This window comes from Lathamus discolor, chromosome 5, assembly GCF_037157495.1.
Source record: "Lathamus discolor isolate bLatDis1 chromosome 5, bLatDis1.hap1, whole genome shotgun sequence".
In the NCBI taxonomy this organism is placed as follows: Eukaryota; Metazoa; Chordata; class Aves; order Psittaciformes; family Psittacidae; genus Lathamus; species Lathamus discolor.
In genome coordinates, this window is record NC_088888.1 from 21368838 (window position 1) to 21388584 (window position 19747).

General features: G+C 37.9%; 1 protein-coding gene across 1 annotated transcript in view; it reads right to left on the reverse strand.

The window, feature by feature from the left end:
* Window positions 1-17941: 17941 nt before the first annotated feature.
* The window catches only part of LRFN2 (leucine rich repeat and fibronectin type III domain containing 2), a 125527-nt gene continuing 123721 nt past the window's right edge, over window positions 17942-19747 (reverse strand). Inside the window, exon 2 of the mRNA XM_065679052.1 lies at window positions 17942-17996. Within this exon, the coding sequence (XP_065535124.1) occupies window positions 17954-17996 (43 nt within the window). The 3' untranslated portion in view covers window positions 17942-17953. The remainder of the gene's footprint in view (window positions 17997-19747) is intronic.

Genomic DNA, 19747 nt, shown 5'->3' on the forward strand with positions numbered 1-19747 from the left:
CCCACAAGTTTTTGTTTGTTTGAAAATCTAGCTATATTAATATGATGTCTTTTCCACAGAAAAGTCTTGTTTCATAGCAGTGCATCAGACTGTATCAAACTTGATTAATCCTGCTTAATCTCCAATACACCTCCTGAATTCGCTCTCAGTTATATTCTTTCTTCTATTCTTTCAAAGTCCAGTTAAATATTTTTTTCCATTTGTCAGCTCCTCTGGTGTTATTCTGATCTCACTGTGCCCCAGTCTCCTTTACAGCCATGCACAGAAGTTTTCTTTCACAAAATGTTATTATTCCTTCTGTCTCCTCCTCCTTCATGAGGCCAGATCTGGGCGCAGACTTATTTGGTATAAACTAAATCTATTGAAGGTGGGCATTGGTGCTCTGTCAGATCACCAGCTGCTGCCCAAAAAGAAACTTCTGTACTGCTGGCTTTGAAGGCCCTCTGAGAGGGCCATGGCTTACTGCAATACATTATATTCTTATATATACCCTTATTTTTTGCTTGTTTTTGTTCTCTTTTTCTGCCTCTGGTGTCTAGCTATTTATTTACAAGGAAATGAAATCTGATTCTGGCTCCTCTCTGCTGTCTGCCTTACAGAAGTATCTGTTGAATACATTTGCAAATCCAATCTGTCCCTTATGTGGTCATTGAGAACTAATCAAACTTGCTCTTAAGCTTGTAAAATGAAAATGTGGAATATATTTATTACTTATTTTTTAAAGTCACCATCTTCAAGCTGGTATCAAGTTTTAAACCTCACCTAATTCACATACATAGAAAACATGTTCTTCCACTGAGAATTTGTGAGCTTAGTGCGCTGTGGAATTCCAATTACATAGGTATACCATATTTAGCTGGAAAACATCAATTACTCGATCAATTGTCAAAATGCTCTACTAATATCCAAGTGACTAGGCTCAAGTTTTTTTATTTGGCAACAGATTTTCCTTTGTGGCTTTTGGGTAACTGTCGAGTTCTACCACTCTGCAAGAGGCAATTTCACACCAATGGTTTACTACCTCCCCAGGACATTGTAAATAAAATACACCACTGAACATGAGCCTTTGAGAGGTGTTTGTGAAGAGGGACTATCTAATTAGGCAGATAGATGGAGTTAATAATGATTTACAGACACAAACAATGACATACTGACACTTCAAGCAATCTCATTCCCTGTAACCTACTTTAGTTAATAAAAAAAAGATTAAAGTCCCACAGTGAGCCATGGAAAGCCTGTGCTTCTTTATCCTGCACATTTCTCAAAGTCAAATTCCTCATCACTGCTTGATTTAAAAGAAAAATTGATATATGTGATGGGTTGGTTTGGATAAAGGAATGCTAATCACTGGCTGCTTTCAGTTTATAAAGGTTGCTGCATAGTTAGAAATTTCATCCCTAGTATGTGCTTTGGAAGCCAAGATAATTTAATTGCAGGTGAGACACAAACACTAATGAAAGAAGAACAGTCTTAGGGAGCAAGGTTTTTTTGCGGGTTTTTTTTTCAGTGGAAAATGAGGTCATCGTTAACAGCAAGATGGCTTGAGAGACAGGAATAGATTGGGGGCTTATCAGGCTGCCAAGCTGCAGCATTGGGGATTTTTGAAGTGAGAAGAATGTGTGAGATGCTTGTCCAAATGCTGAGTGAGAAAGCAAGTCCTTGGTGAATAAAGCCAGAGCAATTTTTAATGAAATAAAGCTAGCTCTGATTAGAAGCTGGAACTTCAGGTTTTGCCTATGAAAACTATTCTCCTGTCCTGTCTTTTGATAAGGCCGAGGGCAAGAGCTCTAAAAATAGCGAGCAAGATGAGAGAAAAAGGGAAAATAAACCCTTTCACTATGGCACTTTCAATATGCCTTGGTTTTCAGTCTTCTTTAAGACAGGGGTGCTTTCTTACACTCTATTAGGCACATTGTCAGTACAAATCAAATGCTACTATTTTTATGATTAATGTCATAAAAATCCTGTAAGAAACAGGCTAAAGGGACAAATCTGTCTCACATACAAAAATTATTGCACTCAGATGCTAATCAGTGCATATGTCTAGACAAATATTATTAACATTCTTCGGCTGATTTGTAGTGTTTCTTGCATGGAAAAGCTAACACACAAGTATTATTTACATGTATTGAACTCTCTTTACAGAGATGATAAAGTTCTTGTCTCATCTTTGACTGAGAGAATCATTGTGATTAGTTTTATGTCAAAATTACACAGGACAGTTGGATTCTCAGCAGACAGCAGTGTGACATGCTCCATCACATTCCCAAGTGTTATCAAACTGACAGCTGTTACTGAGTTTCTTAAAAATACAAAAAGGTATACCTGCACATTATTGTGAGTTGTGTGGGCTGCACTTCTAATCCCTGTCTGAATCCCAGGTGAGAAGTTGCAGTTTCCGAGGCATGTCTCTTACCTCACATTGTGTCTGGGAGCTGTGGGAGGGATACTCAGCTGACATCTCTAAAACCCCTCTTTAAGAGGACGGCATTACCCAGTGATTGCACCCTCAGTTCTCTTCCCAGTTTCTCATGCCTGTTGTGGCCTTCTCCATTTCACATCCATATGCTCTTCTGTTTAGCTGTTTTTAAATGAACATAAGGGTTCTGGCTGCCTTTGTAAAACACATTTAGTGCTACAGATTGAGTGATCTGTAGTTGCCATGCTCTAAGTAGTTTTTTCACATTTGGTTGATTTTTTTCATTTTTTTGTTTCTAGTAGATGAATAGAATTTCTGATTTTATCTTTGTATCTTCCTTTTTATTGTAGAGGAGCTCTTTTACTCCAATAAATCATTTTCCACCCTTGAAGAAATGGGAATGAATGAGCACATTACTGCACCTGTGACTGTGAGTACACATTTAGGTGAGCATGCATCTAAAAAATGCTGTGAATGTTTACTGCACCAGCCAACTTGAAGCAGCAAGCTTTAAACCTATTCCATAAACTAAACGAAGTCAAGGAAGAAAGAGAGGAAGAAAGATACATCGCATTTTAAGGTGAAAAAGCACAACATTCTGCATGTGTACACCTGTAAAATGCACCTGCACATGGAACTGCTCAGAAGCCAACTTACAACTGTACAAGCTATGCTTACATTGCACTTGGGAAGAGAGATGATAAACTTTATTACCCTTTCAACACTTGAATCTTAATTTATGCTGTGATTACTCATTTGAGTTAGTATCAGTACTGAAGCTTTAATTTTAAAGTGATTTAGAATGTTTTTCTGAAATGTAGTGGCTTCTGGTCTCATTTACATAGTGTTCACAATATCTACATTGCAGGAAAAAAAGACAAAATATTTTCCGAAAGACAGTTTACTAAATCTGTCACTTCAACAACTGGAAAATAATAAAATTTAAGTTTCTTCTATAGTCCTCATAATTATCCCTTGGACTATCTCTGTCCACTTAGTATAGTGTCTCTGATACCATACATCTTCTACCTCAAGCTTCAAGGTTGAAACTCTTTTTCCAGCTCCTTTTCCCAGACTTTTTCATCTTACAAACAAGAGCTACATGAACTTTCTGTTCCCAGCACCATGTCTTGCCCCTTTCTCACTGTACCCAGGTCTCTTCCTCTTGCGTGTGCCCCTGAGAGCAGTTATCTCTCCTGGAGTTCTTTCCAGGACAGTTAGCGATGGTATCCTTACAACCAGGACCGTGGACCGGCCAAAGTCTACATTCCTGAAGAGAGCTAGCATACAGTTGAATTTTTCCTATTAGCACTGTTTTCACTTGGAAAAAAAAAAAAAATCACTATTAAAAAATAAATATTTATTTTTCCTTTTATTGTGGAAATATTTTTGGTATGCATAAATTTTTTGTTCACAAACTTACTATTACAAAGGTAAATTTGGCAGATTAAAATTACAGGTGTTAGATTACATGGTTAAGGTAAAAAAAAAAAAAAAAAAGAAAAGCAGTAGTACAGTGCAACTGTCAGATTTGAGGATTCTTTAACAAACACCTGAGCCAATTTGTTGAGCCTCAGCAAGCTTGAAGGAGCAAATTCAGTGGGGGTTTGCATTAGAAAAAAATATCATCATGCTGTGGCTGCCATGGCCGTTTCACTTGCTCTTTGGAGAGAGGTTATGCCTCATATGGACTTTCCTGCAGAAGTCAAACAAAAAGTCAGGCAGTAATGTAAGTGAGAAAAGGTAAGAAAGTTCAAAGGGAACAGGAATGAAGACAGGCAAGAAAAAGTATGAAAATACCATGAAACCTGTGCATTCAGATGGCCAAAAATAACTAAATGAACTAATGGGTTATTCTTTTCTTAGAAATGCTGCAGTTATGTTTGGGTTTTTTTCCCTCCCCTTTAGATTGCTGAAGGGCTAATTAAATTTCTGCTTCTGATGCTGGAGATTCTGAGAACAAATATGTCTGAAATGAGGACAGGAAGAGAGAAAACAGAGGTAAATACTCGTTACGAAGGGCAAGCTTTGAAAAAAAAAAGAGTCAATAATTCTAGAGACATTTAAAAAATATATGTTTGAGGCAATTCTGCTAATACAGGTTTTTTACATTGTTCCCCCTCTCCCCCTTTTTTAAAAAGTAGCATATTTAACATGATAAATACAATTTGGACATGTTTATAAAAACACTTCTGTCATGGGGCTTTATTCCTCCTCAAAAATATTGTATGAGATCTTAGAAGAAAGAATAGTGTTCAGTACTGGAATTATCTAAATCACGCTAGCTGGAGACCCAGGCAAAATACTGACATACTGTTACTTTACTGGGGCATCACACAGGATGAATTACTGTTTATATGGTATATGACTATAGTGTTAGCCAGGGCTCCTAATGCCTATAGGGACCTTTGTGTACCAGCCAGAACTTGGCAGCACCGAACTTTTAACAAAGGTGACAGTAAGGAGGAAATTCGGTTTCAGGCTGGACACTATTCACTTGGATACAAAGAAATGCAGCATGTCAGTCTTCAGCTGCTATCCGATGCCCTAGTTCATTGCTGTTCCCCAGATGCTCCCTCTCTCCCTGCTTCAAGCTGTCCAAAGCAATCAGTTTGTAAATTAAGCTGAGAAAGCCTGAGCATTCGCTCTGCTTTGTCTGAACAATGTATTCAGATGTATGGTATTCATCTGTAGATCATGGAAATCTTTCAAGTGCCTAAATTTCCTCTTTTAGTCCTTATAACAATCAAAGAATCATGTGCCTTCTTTATGTGAGACCTTATTGTTGCTCAGCTGGGTCTCTGGTAATAGATCTAATACTGACATCCTAAACTAGCACAATCTCTCACCATGACCTATTTCCTGATAATCTCTGGGTGATAATGCAGTTGTTTTTGTTTCCCAGAGATGTGGTAGTTTGTTTACTCCTTCCCATTTTGTGATGTGTATTTGGCCAAAGTCAATATCTGTAATTGGGAGATGACTGGATATTTGCCATTTTTTTTGCCTGCAGAATTCTCTCTCTCTGGCTTAATATATTCAGTGGCACATTTCTTATACAGCATTATTTCCTCCACAGATACAGTGGCTTATGCATGTGTCTGGGAATTGTGTTTCCCTTTGATTCATTAACTAAGCACAAAGGTTCTGTCCTCTTATTGCTGTCTTTATACACGCAAGTCTTGGCACGTTTCAGCAATTCCAGCTACAGCTCATTTAGGTCTGTTTTCTTTTAAGCCTTGTTTGTTTCACCTTGTTATTTTCACAAAAACTATTTTTAGGTTTTGAACATTCATTTTTACAAAGGTTTTTTATTCCTTATGTGTTTTTTATGCCCTGGTTGGTCTCCCAAGTGTAGCTTCTCAGCTCTGAGCATTTAGTTCATTCTTGAGTAATTACAGGAGACCTTAATGAAAGGAATGAAAATGTAAACATATGGGTGGCACATGAGAGGCATATGAATCATGTCAGTAAGTATAATTGCCTGTAAGAGTGGTGGGCAACCCAGGTGAACATCTTTATGTAGATACCCACTTTCAGTTCTTATTTGGTGCTATGAACTCTTGGTCATAACAAAATACAGGTCTAAAGACTTCTATCTCAGTTAAGGCAAACTGTTTTTTCTACAGGCATTCAGTTTGAACCCACTAGGCAAATGCTGTCATATATTTGGGGAACAGATTTGCTGTTATATTAAAAGTATTGTGAAATTAATCCTCACCCCTTCGCAGTTGTTGTTATGGAACATGTATTGGCAGAAAGCCTGTCAAGAGGCGGTTGCAGTTCAGCGAGGCCAGGGAGATCCCCTGATTGGGGTGCAATTACAACACCTGATAGGAATTGGACAGTTCTCCACTAAGGAGGCTCAAGTCCAGCTAGGTCCAGAATTGTTAAAAGAATCTATGAGACTAGCCTTGCGAGCTCTATCACAGATTAAAGATACTACTGCAGCTCCTGCCTACATGAAAGTGACACAGAAAAAGGACGAGCCCTTTAGTACCTTTGTGGATAGAGTAGCTGATGCTATAAGGAAGTCAGGTACTCCAGAATGCATGCATGGTATTTTACTGCGTCAGTGTGCAATACAGAACTGTAATGATGCTGTGAGGCAGATACTTGTTCAGTTACCTGCAAATGCCACTGTAGAAGAAATGTTAGAACGTATGACATGGGTACCTATGGGACATCAGGCAATGTTGGTTGAAGGAGTAAAAGCAGTGGGTGGGAGAGGCAATTCAGAAAAGTCATTCGCAAGTATTAGCGGCCTTGGCACCTTTGCAAGCCACCGGTCAAGGGTCCTCAATGTTTTAGATGTGGCCAAAATGGGCACATAAGAGAAGATTGCCACAACTCGGTTTGGTGCCCTAATTGTCAAATGGATAACCATTGTGCTGCTACGTGTCGACGCAAACAGAACTGGTCGGGAAACAGGCAGTGGAGCGCCAAGACCCATCGCGCGATGATCCCAAGCATGAGTCCCACAGCCCCTGTGCCTCAACATGTGTACGCAGCAAGTCAAACTCCATTGCCTTGCAACCAACCACCACCAACAACCTCGGAATGGACTTGGCAACCACAGTAGACACTACCTTGTAGTTTTTGTCATCAGTGTGAGCCTACACACACCTACAGTACTGTGGTGGTTGTACACCTACAGTATTGTGGTGGTTGTCAATATATAAGGCATCTTCACCAGAGTTGGCTGAAACAAAGACTTTTTTTATAGTCTGTCAAAATAATTTTTATGTAACCCGCTTATAACGCTTTGAAAATATTTAGCTGATTTTAGAAGTACAGATTTTGAATTACTCTAGTTATTTGAAAATCAAAGTTTGCTTCATAGAGCTGCATATGCGTTTGCTTTACAAGCTGCTTCGCCGTTATAGGTCTCATAATTATAAGAAGTTTGTTGCTTTGTTGTACTTTGCAATGTTATTCTACTTGTTTGCAATGACTCCTGACTCAATCCTTATTCCTTCATAAAGAAAAATGGGGGAATTGTGGGGAATTGGCTTGTCGAAAAGGTCACGTTCCCATCAACGAGCTGAAACAAGACATCTGTGTAGAACATGGTGCAAACTTCTCACGCCAGATAATGAGGAACTGAAGGACACCGGCAAACAGCAACATACTATGACCAATCACAGCCAAGGACACTAAGCGATAAGTGCATGAGAAAGAGGATGGTGTGGGGGGTGCACGGTGTAGCTGCAAAAATGTAGAGCTTACGCAACGCCTTATTTGTGCCAAAACCAATCAAGTGCTTAGTATTTGCATATTTACTGTTATATTAACCAAAGGTAGAAGCCCAATAAACGAAGCTTGCTGGTAACTCATATTGAGTCGTCTAAGTCTTCCTTTCACGACACATACTGGCTTGTAAACACAGAATTTTAGATAGCTGAGCACACAACTCATCAGCTCAGTTGTTGGTTTGAATCTGCATCTTGCTATTCATATATTAATCTTTTTTAGAAGAATATTTCTTATGTATTTGTCTGTAGCTTCCGCTACCTTTTTCCCCAGAGAACATCCAGTATAAAGGATAAAACTGGCTCTAAGTAGAGCCTGATGACTGCCAATAGCCCTGTCTTTGAGAGGCAGAATGATTCGGGTACTACATTAGAGGGTGCAGAGATCACCAAACTTGCTGTATGTAAATAGAACCATTTTGGTGTTTGCTTCTCAGCTTCCTGGTAAATAGAAATAAAGTGTGTTGTTTTTATCACCTGAATGTGTGTGTGAAGTTGGTAACATTTGGAATTAATAAAAAAATACTTTCCACAGTTTTCTAGTGGTAAACCAGAGTGCTAATTGTGCCTAGAGGTCTTTTACACATTTTACCAGGCAAAGAGAAAACTGGAATGATCAGAGAAAGAAGTTCCTAGAAAAGGATTTCTACAGGTATTAACCTAATGAGCACTGGGATTTTCATACAGACTATCAGGTTCTTCTGGTGTTAGTACTTGAGACTCATGAGTCTGATTCTTGCAGTTCTGCTCCTGGCTCTCATATGCGGTTTTATTTTTTTTAGCATCAGTAGCATTAGGCAGCTCTTCTTTTTTTAGCCTGGCTTGCTTCTTTTCAAAATGACAGTAGTATTTACTTACTGATTTGGAAAAATCTCCAGGAACTTGCCAACACAGTTTTAAGTTGACAAGCAGGTATTCTTTATTGCGGCGCCGGGAGACAGGGGGGATCACTCCTCCAAGTGTGTCTCTCCCAAGCATCAACCAGGCTATGATTATATTGTTCTTAAACATACATATTCATTAGATTACATACATTACATCATACATTTAGAGAATGCCTCCTGTATGCGCACAAAAATGTGGTAGTGGGCTTTTGGACCCCTGGTGGTTATTTCTTCATCACTTTGTTTTAGGATTGTTGTCATATCAGTCATATCAGTAACCACCAGGCGGTTATGGCGAAGCTTATTTTAGTAATTTCATTTTCCCTATAGTTGCTAACAAAGCCTAACATCCTTGAGGTTACTCATTTACAACCCTATTCTTCAATCGACCCCTTTCTTCAATCCCCTCTTTTCTTGTCCTATTACAAATCCTTTTGCAACTGAGTTATTTCATTCTTATTTAAAGTTTCCTGAAGTATTGCCCTGTTTCTACTTGATGTTTAATTTTGTTTCTCTTCCATTCATCATAGTTTGTCATGGATTGTTTGCAACACCAAAAGGAGCATTGGACCATTATACATGTAATCACAACCATTCCTATTATTACCAATGCAGTAAAAAAGCCAACTGTCTCAACCAGAAGAGATTGGATACCCGTGATGTTAATTTTTCCTAGATTTCCTCAGATCCCCATGAGCTGTTGTCCTGTGCCACCTCATGAAATATTTTAACTTGTTTCCATACCTTTTCTATTCCAATATGTCTTAAATGGGATAGGGAGGAATACCCAGTCTCTCTCCTGATTTAGGTAGCTGAGTATAGATCCAACAATCACTCTTGTTTAAGACACTAGTAACATTTTATATCAATCTCAGGTATAGATTCTGATTCCATGCTTCTGCACCTATTATTAATACAAGTCCAAATTATGATCGATGTAGTCTCATATGTGTGGGTCCTGAAGACTCGATTTGCCATACTTTTTCTCAGTTCTGGTGGTTTTCCGGTTCTGGCGCCTTCTTGATTCTTGAGTAATGTATCCAAGCAGGTTGTTCCTTTATCTTCACTGCTGTAAAGGTAGTCAGTAATATCTGGTATGGTCCACTCCACTTCTCTTCTAGGGGATCACCTGCAAAAATCTTAATAAAAACCCGATCTCCTGGCTTAAAAGGATGAATAGGATAATCTAAACCTCTTGCCCTGGTCTCTAACACTTCCATTTATTTCTTCTGTTTTCCCAAGTTTACCAAGAACTGTTGAAAGTATCCTTCTCCTACTTCTTATAGGCTCTCTCCTTTAAATTGAGATTGGTATGGTCTTCCATATAGAATCTCAAATGGGCAAATTCCTTCCTTTGACTGAGGTTTTGTTCTGATTCCCAATAAGGCCAATGGTAATGCTTGATATCAATATAACTTGTCTCTTGACAAATCTTCCCAAGCTGTTTAATTAAGTGATTCGTTTTTTCCACTTGCCCCCTCACCTGAGGCCTATATGGAACATGTAATTGCCAATCTATTTCCAATTTCTTGCTGATTTCTTGTCATAATTTTTCACTGAAATGTGTACCGCGGTCAGAAGAGATAGTTGCTGGTACCCCAAAGCGAGGTATTATTTCATTAATAGCACCTTAATCATTTGTTTTGCATTATTTGCCCTGCAAGGGAATGCTTCTGGACACCCTGAAAAAATATCCGTCACTGCCAACAAATATCGATAACCTCCTTTTCTAGGTAATTCAGAAAAATCTATTTGCCCCTGTTGTCCCAAATAATTCCATTTTCCAATTGTCCCTACCTGCTTCCTATTTTCAGTCTTAGGGTTATTTTTCAGACATAGTTGATATTGTTTTGTCACTAATTGCACTATGGTATATAAATTTCTTCCTATGACCTGTTTGTTTAAATGTTTATACAAGGCATTACTTCCCCAATGAGTTTTGTTATGTTCTTCTTGTAACAACTTCCATAGTTGATTATAGGGGTCACTACTCACCTATCAAGTATTTTTATCTAACCCTTTACATTTTCCTGTCCTTCCAAGTCTTCAATTAGTTTCATATGTTCTTTAGAGTACCTAAGTTTATTTTGCTCAATTACCAGTTTACTGTCAGGAACTAAGGACATCACCTCAACTCTTTCTGTTTCTGCTGCCCATTTAGCCTCACAATCAGCCAAATTATTTCCAGTCTCTTGATCAGAGTTACCTCTTTGTTGTCCTTTACAATGTATGATAGCCACTTCATTAGGTTAATTGTAGAGCTTCTAATAATTGCAGAATTTCCATTGCATGTTTAATTTGTCTTCCCTGGGTATTTAAAAGTTCTTGTTCTTTCCAAATTGCTCCATGTGCATGAACTACACCAAAGGTATATTTGGAATCAGCCCATATGTTTATCCACTTGTCTTTTGCCAACTCCGGGTCTCTAGTCAGGGCTATTATTTCTGCCTTTTATGTTGAGGTGTTAGAGGGCAATGGTTTCGCTTCTATTACCTTTGAAGTTGTAGTTATGGCATATCCTGCTCTTCCTTTACCATCTTTAACAAAGCTGATGTCATTGGTGAACTAGGAATCTGCACCCTCCAGAGGCTCCTTCAGGTCTGGTTGGCTCGAGTATACTGTCTGTATAGTGACCAAGCAATTGTGTACCAACGGTTTGGTAGGGGTTTCCTGAAGGAAAGATGCTGGATTCACAACATTAGTAATCACAATTTCCACATCATCCATTTCTGCTAGGGTGGCCCGATACTTCAAGAAACGTGATGGCAATAGACAATCTGTACCTTTCTGTTCTAGGACTGTTGATACTGCACGTGATACTAACACGGTGATCTTTTGTCCCAGTGTCAATTTTCGGGCCTCTTGGAAGTTTAAGATAACTGCTGCCATTGCTCTCAAGCATTCAGGACAGCATTTACTTGATTTATCCATTTGTTTTGAAAAATAGGCCACTGCTCTTTTATAAGGTCACAATCTTTGAGCCAAAACCCCCAAGGAAATCCCCTGTTTCTCATAGGAATATAGCCAAAAGGGTTTAGTTATGTCCCGGAGCCCCAGAGCTGTAGCTCTCCTGAGTTCTGTCTTAAACACTTCTTCAGCTTTATCTGTCCATTTTAGAAAGGTTGGATTTTCTTTAAGCAGCTCATATAAGGGTCTCACCAGAACACCATAATCATAGATCCAGAGTCTACACCATCCTGTCATTCACAGAAATGTCCGGATATCTTTAACCATGGATGGTCAAGGTGTTTGACAGATTGCTTCCTTCTGAGCTGCTCCAAGGTCTGGTTGTCCTCCTGTTATTTTGCATCCTAAATAAGATCCTCGAGTTCGAATTAGTTGAGCCTTCAATTTAGATACCCAGTATCCATTTTGCCCCAGAAAGTTTAACAATTCTAGAGTCCATTGAACACATTCTTTCTCAGTTTTGGTAACAATTAACAGGTCGTCAACATACTGTAGTACAGTTCCTGTTTGGGTGGATGCTTCCCAGTATTCTAATTCTCGTGCCAATTGATTACTGAAAATGGCCTTACTTTTTTTAAATCCCTGAGGTAACACCGTCCAAGTAAGCTGTGTTCACCCTGTTTCAGAGTTTTCCCATTCAAAAGTAAATAAATTTTGGCTTTCTTTGGCAAGGGGCATACAGAAAAATGAATCCTTTAAGTCCAGAATGGTAAACCACTCCTGATTAGTATTCAATTTAGTCATTAAGGTATACAGATTAGCTACTACTGGATGAATATCCTCCACAGTTTTGTTGATTGCTCTGAGATTTTGAACTAATCTGTAATTTTTCCCATTGTACTTCTTTAATGGCAAGACAGGAGTATTATATTTTGATTCACATCCAATTAATAATCCATATTTTAAAAAAATATTTCTTTGATTTCCTTTCGATCCTCCAAGTTTAAGTGATATTGTTTTCTTCTTCATTACCCCATTCTTCATTACCTTACGGAGTTACTGTGAACATTAATTAAGCATCCTTTGAGCAGGCGGGAGAAGGTTGGACAAAAGCTTCTTTCGAGGTAACAGCAATTTTCTGGGCCTCAACAGTGTCGAGCAGTGTAGGGTAGTTTATATCCTCTTACTTTGTGTTTGTCAGACAAAGGGATGAGATATTAGATTGGTAGATTAGGAGGTAGCTAGTAAAACTAGACAATTTTCAGACTTTTTTTTTTTTTTAATAAATAGGAACTTGGCCACATTCATTAGGAGAGGTGGAGAGGTTGAAACTACACGTGCATTTAGCTCTAGCTGGAAGATTCAAGCATCATCAAAAAAGATAAGAGTCCATAAAAAAATTGTAAGAAGACTTCCCTTAATCCTTTTCACAACTGAACTATTTTCCCTCATAAATGTTAACCTGTTTTATTTCAACATATGCTTTGGCTTTTCAGGTTGAAACTACATATTTCATTCTAACATTAACATTGTATGCCATGAACATAGGTCTCAGTTGTATGTCTGTATTGGCTGTAAATGAATGTCTCATACCTTTGTGAATTTAGAACATGAAGGAGGTTTCACTCTAAGATTTATATATCCCTTCCAGCAGGTGGAAATGAAAATAACTTCGTAAGGGGTTAACTGTTTGTTAGCACCCTAGATGAACCCAAGATAATCAGTAGTTGGAAGGAAGCTAAAGCAATGGCTATGTGACCCTGTTAATCTGCAGCTCCAAATAAAAGGCTCAGCCTCAACCCCATCACCAGTGATGGATGTGATTGTCACCTTTTCTCATGTGCCTCAGTCAGCATCGTACAGCCCCATGGTAATCAGAGAGGAGAACAGCTCCACTGACTTCTGTTTTTCATTTACAGGTTTGGCTTTCACCTGAACCCATTATTTAGTGGGATTGTCCATTCGGCTGGATGAAGGAGGGAGGTTGGATCAGGTGGGCAGCAGTCACATCCTCCTTTTCAACACAAGTCTGGACTAGTGGTTGGCTAATGGGTTGAACCATCATATAAAATGCTTCCTGATTAAGTTTTGCATTAGAGACATTTGGGGACAAAAGGGAATTTTCATCTGAGTGGAAGCCCACAGTCAATTTAGAATGCAAAATGAAGCATGTGTCTGCCAATTTCATATGTGCTTTTTTTTCTTGTAGTAAGGGTATCTTCAAAGTGACTTGTGAAGAGCAAGGTGTTCTCCCTTTTAGGGATAGTGATTCATAAATAACATCCTATTCCGCTACAAGCTCTGCAAGAAAACTCAGGATCTGGTAAGACGAGGTTTCTGCATAGAGAACACTCCTTAATGCTTAGCATTGACCACTGGTCCTGATGGCATATAACACAGCAGTAGAAAAAATATATGAATGTTGAGGATCTCAAATAAATGTGTAACTTATATTAAAAATAGGATCATTGATTAATAGATAGTTATAATAATATATTTACATATAATAGATTTATAATGTTGTTCAACAGTTAATTTTCTTTTAAAAACAAATAAATGGCTTTTCAAGTGGGCTGGAGAATATGAAAATGGTACATTTTAACTGAATGTAGTGTTTCAGGTTTAAACCAAAATGAAATATTTCAGAAATAAGCAGCACCATGTCAGTCCTTCCAGCTCAACTGCCAAAATATATGATCTTAAGGAAAACAACCAAAATGATAAGAATCCTTAGTAATCATCTGAGGTCCTTTCCCTTTCTGCTCAGAGTAGACCAGCAGCCTTTGCACAGTCTTGCAAAGTCACACTGATACTGGAGAAAATAATAAAAAGACCCACTTTGTTTCTTGGAAAATTGTAACTGTGAGGATTTAGTGTTATTTAGGATCAGTAGCAAAACAAGGGAACAAAGCAATTGAAAGCTTTGCTTGAAAACAGATTTAAATTCATGTCTTTTATCTTGAGCCTTGCAAAGCTTACTGAGTTACAGAGGTTCAATATATATATATGTTGGTTTTTTTTTGTTAGCTGTAAGTCTCTTGATCCTACTGTAACAGAAGAATTTGTCCTAGAGTGAGAGGCAGATACAAAAAAGAGGAAAGACAAAATAAAAACAATATACTATTAAATAAACAATTCCATAAGATTTAATGGAGATGTCAGGATTAATCAAAAGAAGACAGAAAATATGGAGAAAATTTGAGTCTAGTAGTTAAGTAATGAAAGATTACAAAGCATCTCATACTGAAGTAAAACACCTTCACTTTTCCAAAAAAGAGAAACTGGGTTCCAAATGCTGAGAAAGCCGAACATTCCTCTATCGAATTTAGGGGCCAGCAAGTAAGAAGAATAACTGTATTATGAAAAGTCAGTTGGAGCTGTGAAAACTGAATGATTGAAAATGTCTGTAGTTTAAAATTAAATTTTCAAAAGACCTCAACATTAACTAAGCCTTTATTTTCACACTGCTTTTGATAGGAGAACAGCGTTTTGAATGAATCACACATAAGGTGTCCTTAGCAACTGTGGGTTATCACATGCATTTTGCATGTGGTCTGCTCTCCATGGTAGAGGGTTGCGTGCAGAACCATTGTGCCTTAGAGAAGTGATTATGTCTTATACAGCAAATTGTTCTTACTGGGCTTCCTGATTGCACTGGCAGTGAAATAGATGATGTTTAGCATCATTTGGAGGATGCAGAATATTTTCTTCTCTTCCTCAATATAGGTAGATGCCCTATGCGCACAGTAAACCAAACTCTCCTCCTACTTGCTTATCACCCCCACCCCACCACCTGTTGGGGGTGGATTTGTGTGGATAATCACAACATCCTGTTAAATGGACAATACCAGGTTAAAAAAAAAAAAAAAAAATCCCTGGTATAGTTTTTGGTTTGTTTTATTCAAGGACATGTTCTTATTGCAGGAACAATTTGAACAGACTAAGAATTATGCTTTTTTTTAAGGAGTCAAGAAAAAATTATTGCCCACAGCTCATGCTTTTCTGGTATTTAGATCTCCTGACCATGTATACCATACGCTCTGATACTTACAGGTCCTGCTAAGTTGCAGAGTATGAGTCTGTGTGTTCAAGTCACTATAGATGAGGTTTCATGTCAGTCTGGACATAGTTTGACTGTGTGTGTTTTGTTGTTTTTTGGTTGGTGGGTTGGCTTTGTGGGTTTTTGTTTGTTTATTTTATGGATATATTTGTTCCTTTGTATCATCCATAAGTCGTCATCATTTTGTGGTATTATTGGTTAATATCAAATGTGAAAACGTATTTTAATTTCTTGATGGGAGAAATAGAATTGCTATATGTGATTTTGCTTTCACTAAATGGTGCCAAACCACTGGTATTAGGAAGAATTAAGTTTAAATCAAACTAACTGCTGCAGGGCAACAGTGCTTTAAGGCATTATTTGTTATAGTTGGAATAATTGGCATCTTCATATGGTCACGATGCCCATTGGGACAGACCGTTTGTGAGGAGCTAACTGAAAACTTTTTTTTCTGCATTCAGACTGTGCTGGTATTGCCAGAATTGTTTGCATTTGCCTGCCATCTAACTGAATTTATCAAGTTCAGGTAAAAAGTCACGCAATTGATGTTGCTGTGTTGTGGCTGCACAATATTTGACTTGTCGAAAACACTACTGTCTGAGGTAGGGCACTGAAAGTGAATAAACTGGGTAATGTGTAGATATAGAGGATTCATAGGATTTAATGATTTGATGCTAACTGGGTTCCCTTTCTTTGCCCATTTGATACATAGTGGGTTACTTATCGGAGGGGTGTCTTATCTCCGGTAGTAGCTACTAATAATTAGTCTTCCCCTCGCTGAGATCACTAACCTTAGAAATGGAGCAGTGCAATTGACTGAGCAGGAGAAAAATTAGTTTGCTCAGAGCTGTTTTTGGTTGTGATAGCCACAGACCAGGTGGAGATGCTCCAGTGCAATTACAAGGTAATTTGCTCCAGGCCTTATAGCTTTCTGAGTTTTTCAAATGTTAAACACAAGTGGAGAATAAAGCTATGTTAGTCTCAAAAAGTATGAAGTTACTGTGATTATTAGCATGGCTAATGTTTTGCACTGCTAGTAATATAGATACAGATGTATGCTTGTGACTTATGCTATGTAGTCTCACCACAATCAACCTGCATATCTTACAGTATTCTACTCTTACAAATTTCTGCATGACAGTGTAAGTTTAAATTACCTCTTTATTGATAAATGGTGCTCTGCAGACGTATGCCAGGGGATATTGTTAGTGCAATGCCAAGCATAAGCTCTTCTCCATGATCAGAACTTCTCCATGCAACGGACATATGGGACGACTCATTGCAGAAGAGCATTGCAGGTAAGAGGAATTTATATGGGCTCAGTGGAAGATAGGGGAGGAAACTGGTGGAGATATTCATTGGAGGTTGCTAAATAGACAAACCACAGATTGCACAAGAAATCCATGGACAAGTATTAGACTAGAAAGTCTCTTACTTGATTTATCCTGGTCACTTTTCCTAGGTTTACACTAGTGGCCACTGTTGAAGACAGAGGGCTGTGATAACTGTGCTCTGAAACATACAATGTCCATCAGGACAATCCATATCAATATTATGTCGCACTTTGTTTAGAGAAAAGATCTTCCTTTTTTTTTTTTCTGCTCTTGTTTCAACCATTTTTATCAACATGACACTAATTTGGGCTTTATCCATCTATGCTGTGTCTTGTCTTCATTCTTTTTGCCCTTTAATTTGTGACTTCTCTAAGTTGCTGTTGCTACTTCAAAAATTGTACACCAAACACCAGTATATTCCCCACAGTTATGACTTCTGAAATTTGTCTTCAATATGTTAATAACTTGGAGATCTTATTTTTATATATAAAAATATGGTTTTTAAATTATTTTGAGAAAAAATATAGTAAATGATTCTGCATCAAAATACGTTTGATAAGTTTCGGCACTTGCAAATCACTGATCATCTTTCATATTGCCAATGCACTGGTAGAGCTGCAATGGCTAGAAAGTAATATTCTAGACAAAGTTTGTACAGAATTGTAGGTTTAATTATGCTACATATTAAGATTGAGGCCCACTAACAAGTTACAAGAAGTTAAGATTGGTATAATCAATAGTCTTAAGAGACAGGTACTGGGTCAGCCCACAGAAGTTACTGGACTGGCTTGAAGCTGTACGAATATAGAGTCTATCAGTTTTATTTATCAGGACAAACATTTTTACTGAATGTGACTATTTTATACCAAAGCAATTCTCAGCATGGGTAAGAGGGCAGAACAATGTCTCTGTCCTGGCCTGGAATGTGCTGCCATAACACTGCTGAGATTTGGACCATGCAAGTAATCACACTGATGTTAATAGCTCTTCAAAATGAATAAGGTTGTATAGATGAGCTCTTAGACTCAGCCTCCCAGTGTGCTGCTCACATCCTCTATACTGAAAACTTCAGCTTTGCATGTGGCCTGCTGGGTCCATCAAAGTAGTCGAATTGAAGAAAATACAGCTGAAGCCAAAGGTCTAGAAAAGAGAAGAAAAACATTTGAAGACATGGGAAGAGGTTAGTTCTACCTCCTGAAAAGTTCGTGCTAACTGTGAGTACCATTTCTTATTAAGGGTTCAAGGCCTAAAGTCCCCTTTGCAACACACTGTTATGCATATTCTGAGAAAACAACCAGGCTGTGGCTGTACAGTGACTCCCCTGTTATTTCCAGATTGTGTCTTCACACTCATCTCATGCATACATTCACGTCTGCCATCTTTGGTATTCACACATGTGCAGCAGTTTTGCTGTCTACACAATCTTTTATTAATAAAGGCTTGTTTCTGAGCCATGTGTTTGGGTGCAGAGGCTCCTTAAAGATATCCTGGGTGAAGTGTATGTTCCAGAATAGGGAAAAGAGAAGAGTACACCTGGGACACTGGAAAAGAAGGATTTGTGGTAGCTTGAATTGTTGAATATTAATGTGTATACAACATTTTTATTTTTTATATATATAATTTATACATAAAATAATACATTCAGTTTTCTACTTACACAGAAGGAAAGGAAAAAAGGTATACATGAGGTGACACAAGAAAGAGGGGAATCAAAAATAATTAAAATAATAAATCACAGATGTGGTCAAGCTTTGTAAAACACTTAGCATTTAGGTTACTGTTGGAAGGCAGAAATCATTGCCCAGAACCAATAAATAGCAGGTAGTGAAGATCACATCTGCTTTACATTCTAATTAAGATTTCAAACAAGCAGCTGAGATGCATGTTCTCTGTAACCAACTGACTGTGGTGTTTCTAGAGCTCTCTGTTGAGATGAAAGGGTCTTAATGGAATTCATCTGAGTTATACCACCACCAGGAGGTCCTATCAGTCAGTCACTGCTGTTACCAAATACGTGTGCAGAAATACCACATTAAGGCCCTAGTAGTTAAGGCCTAATAGTGGTTAAGAAAGTATTACTGAGTACATGAGACAGTCCTTGTCCCAAATAATTTACAGTTTGAATGCAGTCAGAATAAAAGATGAGAGAGTAAATGAGTACAAGAAATTATAATGAGCTTAAGCAATATTTTTTTCATGCCAGTCAAAGATGAATGGAATCCAGAATTTTAAATTCATAGTCCTATGACTTAGGTACAAGAGAATACAACACATGTTGGTGTGCAGTGCTTGCTCATGAAAGTGCTTACTCTTCTGAAAGTATTTTCAGAAGCAGTGATGTCTTGAAAGATAACAGAGAAAACCTCAAGAATGTTCCCTTGCTGCCCCTGAGGAGCTTCAGAATTACATCCACCCATTGTGTCCATGCATAAACTCTTCTCCTCAGTGCTGATTTTTTGTTCTTGCCTAGGAAGGTCTAGGTTGGAACAGGGAGATTTACCTGGCTTGCGCAGTAATAGAGATAGATGGTAAGGCTCATCCTTCCTAAAAAAGGCCAGTATTGAACAGCATGTGTTAAAGATAAATTTTAAAATCAGCAGGGTAAGATAATTTCTGCAAGAGCAGTAAATAAGCTATGGAGTTTTGTAAACAGCTTATGTTAATATCTAGTATCTTTTGACAGAGAAAAATCTAAATTGTTGGGAGGGCTGCCATTTGTATAATTTATATATGTTAAAAGAGATAGATAGACCAATTAGATTGATTCATTGATGGATAAGATAATGGAACAATTAATTTGGGACTTTATTAACGAAACATTAGAAAATAAAAATATAAATAATATCAGGAAACTTAATTTTGTAGAAAGCAAGACTTGTCAAAAAAAGCTT